This window comes from Rhincodon typus, unplaced genomic scaffold, assembly GCF_021869965.1.
Source record: "Rhincodon typus isolate 14 unplaced genomic scaffold, sRhiTyp1.1 hic_rhity00005028, whole genome shotgun sequence".
Taxonomy (NCBI): Eukaryota; Metazoa; Chordata; class Chondrichthyes; order Orectolobiformes; family Rhincodontidae; genus Rhincodon; species Rhincodon typus.
Genome location: NW_025970666.1, coordinates 1 through 1,804, shown reverse-complemented (window position 1 = coordinate 1,804; position 1,804 = coordinate 1). Strand labels below are relative to the sequence as shown.

The following is a 1,804-nucleotide window of genomic DNA, read 5'->3' as shown; positions in this document are numbered from 1 at the left end:
GTGCCTTTTGGTCGGATATTGGTGTTTGATTCTCTGCCCTGCGAACCCAGCGGTGGGGGGAAGGGAGGGAGGGGGGGGACACATGGGAATCGGCCAGTTCACTTCATCCTGTCTCCACCCCTCCCACAGACCCTCCCAACCCTGGGAGCTGATCCCCAGGCAAAGGGGATACCGTGACTGAATGTGGTATTGGGGGGGTGGTCATTGGGATGTGTGTGTGTGTTATTTCCACCAGATGCCCTCAACGCTGGGGACAAATGCTCCCCAGAGACCCCACTCCCCCCAACAGAAAGGGAAAAGTGGGGGGAAGCAGGAAGCAGATTGGGATGGAATAAAGATTTGGGGAGGGATTAAAACTGCAGAAAGCAAGGTTTCATTTCTATCTGGTACCAATTCCCCAACCCCCCCAATAAATGGCTGGGTAAGGGGGCAGCATCCCCTTGGTCACACACTCTAGGAAAGGGTATATTTTTTGGAGGGGGGCTGAACTGAAACATTAAAATTCAACATCTCTTTGAGAAATCCAGCTAAAGCCTTTGATTTCAAGAGAGAGAGAGAGATCGTTCAAAGATGGTCTGTCTCTCTCACAAACAGCACACTCCTAACTCTTAATAAACAATCATTACAAAAACCCAAATTCCAAACTCTCCGACTATCACTGACGTTTAAATAAACCTCCTCGATATTTGAATCAGAGGGAGGGGCTCTCTCTCCTCAAACGCAGGGTGCAACTTTTAAACAAACAAACAAAAGTTTATAAAGTTACGCCACCAAGAAACAAAAATAAAGTATTTTGAAGCTGCGATCGGATCCCCAAGCAGCTAAATGTAGCATTCTTTCTCTTTCTCTGAAATAAACGACTAAAACTCAGCAAATGAAGCGAACCGGGGGGGGGGGGGGGAGTTTTGTAGAGACTGGGAAACAGCATGGATTTCTAACTGAACAAACTCTTTCCCCAGTGTCTGAGGGCATGTACCAGCTAAACAGAGAATTTACCGTCTATTCAGCGAATTCCAATAAATAGGCTCCAGAGTCTCTCCAGAAATCTCCCAGACTTCCAGCAAGGTGAACAACACACGGACATTAAATCCACTCCAGATTTTTCCAGTCGACATCATCTTCCCCTCGAGTTTCTTTTTGTTGCTGTTTAAAAGCCTTCGCCCCCCTCCCTCTCTCCTTTTTCTCACTCCCTCTCTCCTTCTGCACAGCTTTAAACTGCGGGCGGACGAGCCGAATCCGCGCCGCTTTGGAAGCAGCTTTTACAGACTGAGGGGGGCTGGAAACGGGAAAGATTTCTGAGCGAGTTTAGCAGCGATCAAGGGGAAAGTTGTCCCTTTATAACTGAGCATCGAGCCGGGGACACAGAGCAGCCTCATCCTCCCTCTCTCTCTGTCTGTCTGTGCAAGGAGCCTCTCTCCTGAACTGCTGCTTCTCCCTCTCCAACTCCCTCCTGCCCTGCTTTATTTCGTCTTCTTCCCCTCCTCCTCCTCTCTCTCTCTCTCCTCTCTTTCTCCGAGAGACGAAATGCCCGGGGTGGAGTTTGCATACTGCACACATCAATCACAGACACAGGGAGAGACAGAAAGAGACAAAGAGAAGGAGAGAGAGAGAGAAAGAGGGAGGGAGAGAGAAAGACAGAGACAAAGGCAGAGTGAGAGACAGAGGGAGAGAGAGACAGACAGAGACGGAGGGAGGGAGAGAGAGAGACAGAGGGAGGGGGGAGAGAGAGAGAGACAGAGGGAGGGGGGAGAGAGATAGAGGGAGACGGAAGGAGGGAGAGAGAGAGAAAGACAGAGGGGGGAGA

The 1,804-nt window shown here is 49.9% G+C and overlaps 1 protein-coding gene across 1 annotated transcript in view; it reads right to left on the bottom strand.

The window, feature by feature from the left end:
- The window catches only part of LOC125482017 (ephrin-B2-like), a 9,760-nt gene extending 8,200 nt beyond the window's left edge, over window positions 1–1,560 (bottom strand). The window contains exon 1 of the mRNA XM_048593988.1: window positions 997–1,560. Within this exon, the coding sequence (XP_048449945.1) occupies window positions 997–1,118 (122 nt within the window). The 5' untranslated portion in view covers window positions 1,119–1,560. The remainder of the gene's footprint in view (window positions 1–996) is intronic.
- Window positions 1,561–1,804: the final 244 nt, after the last annotated feature.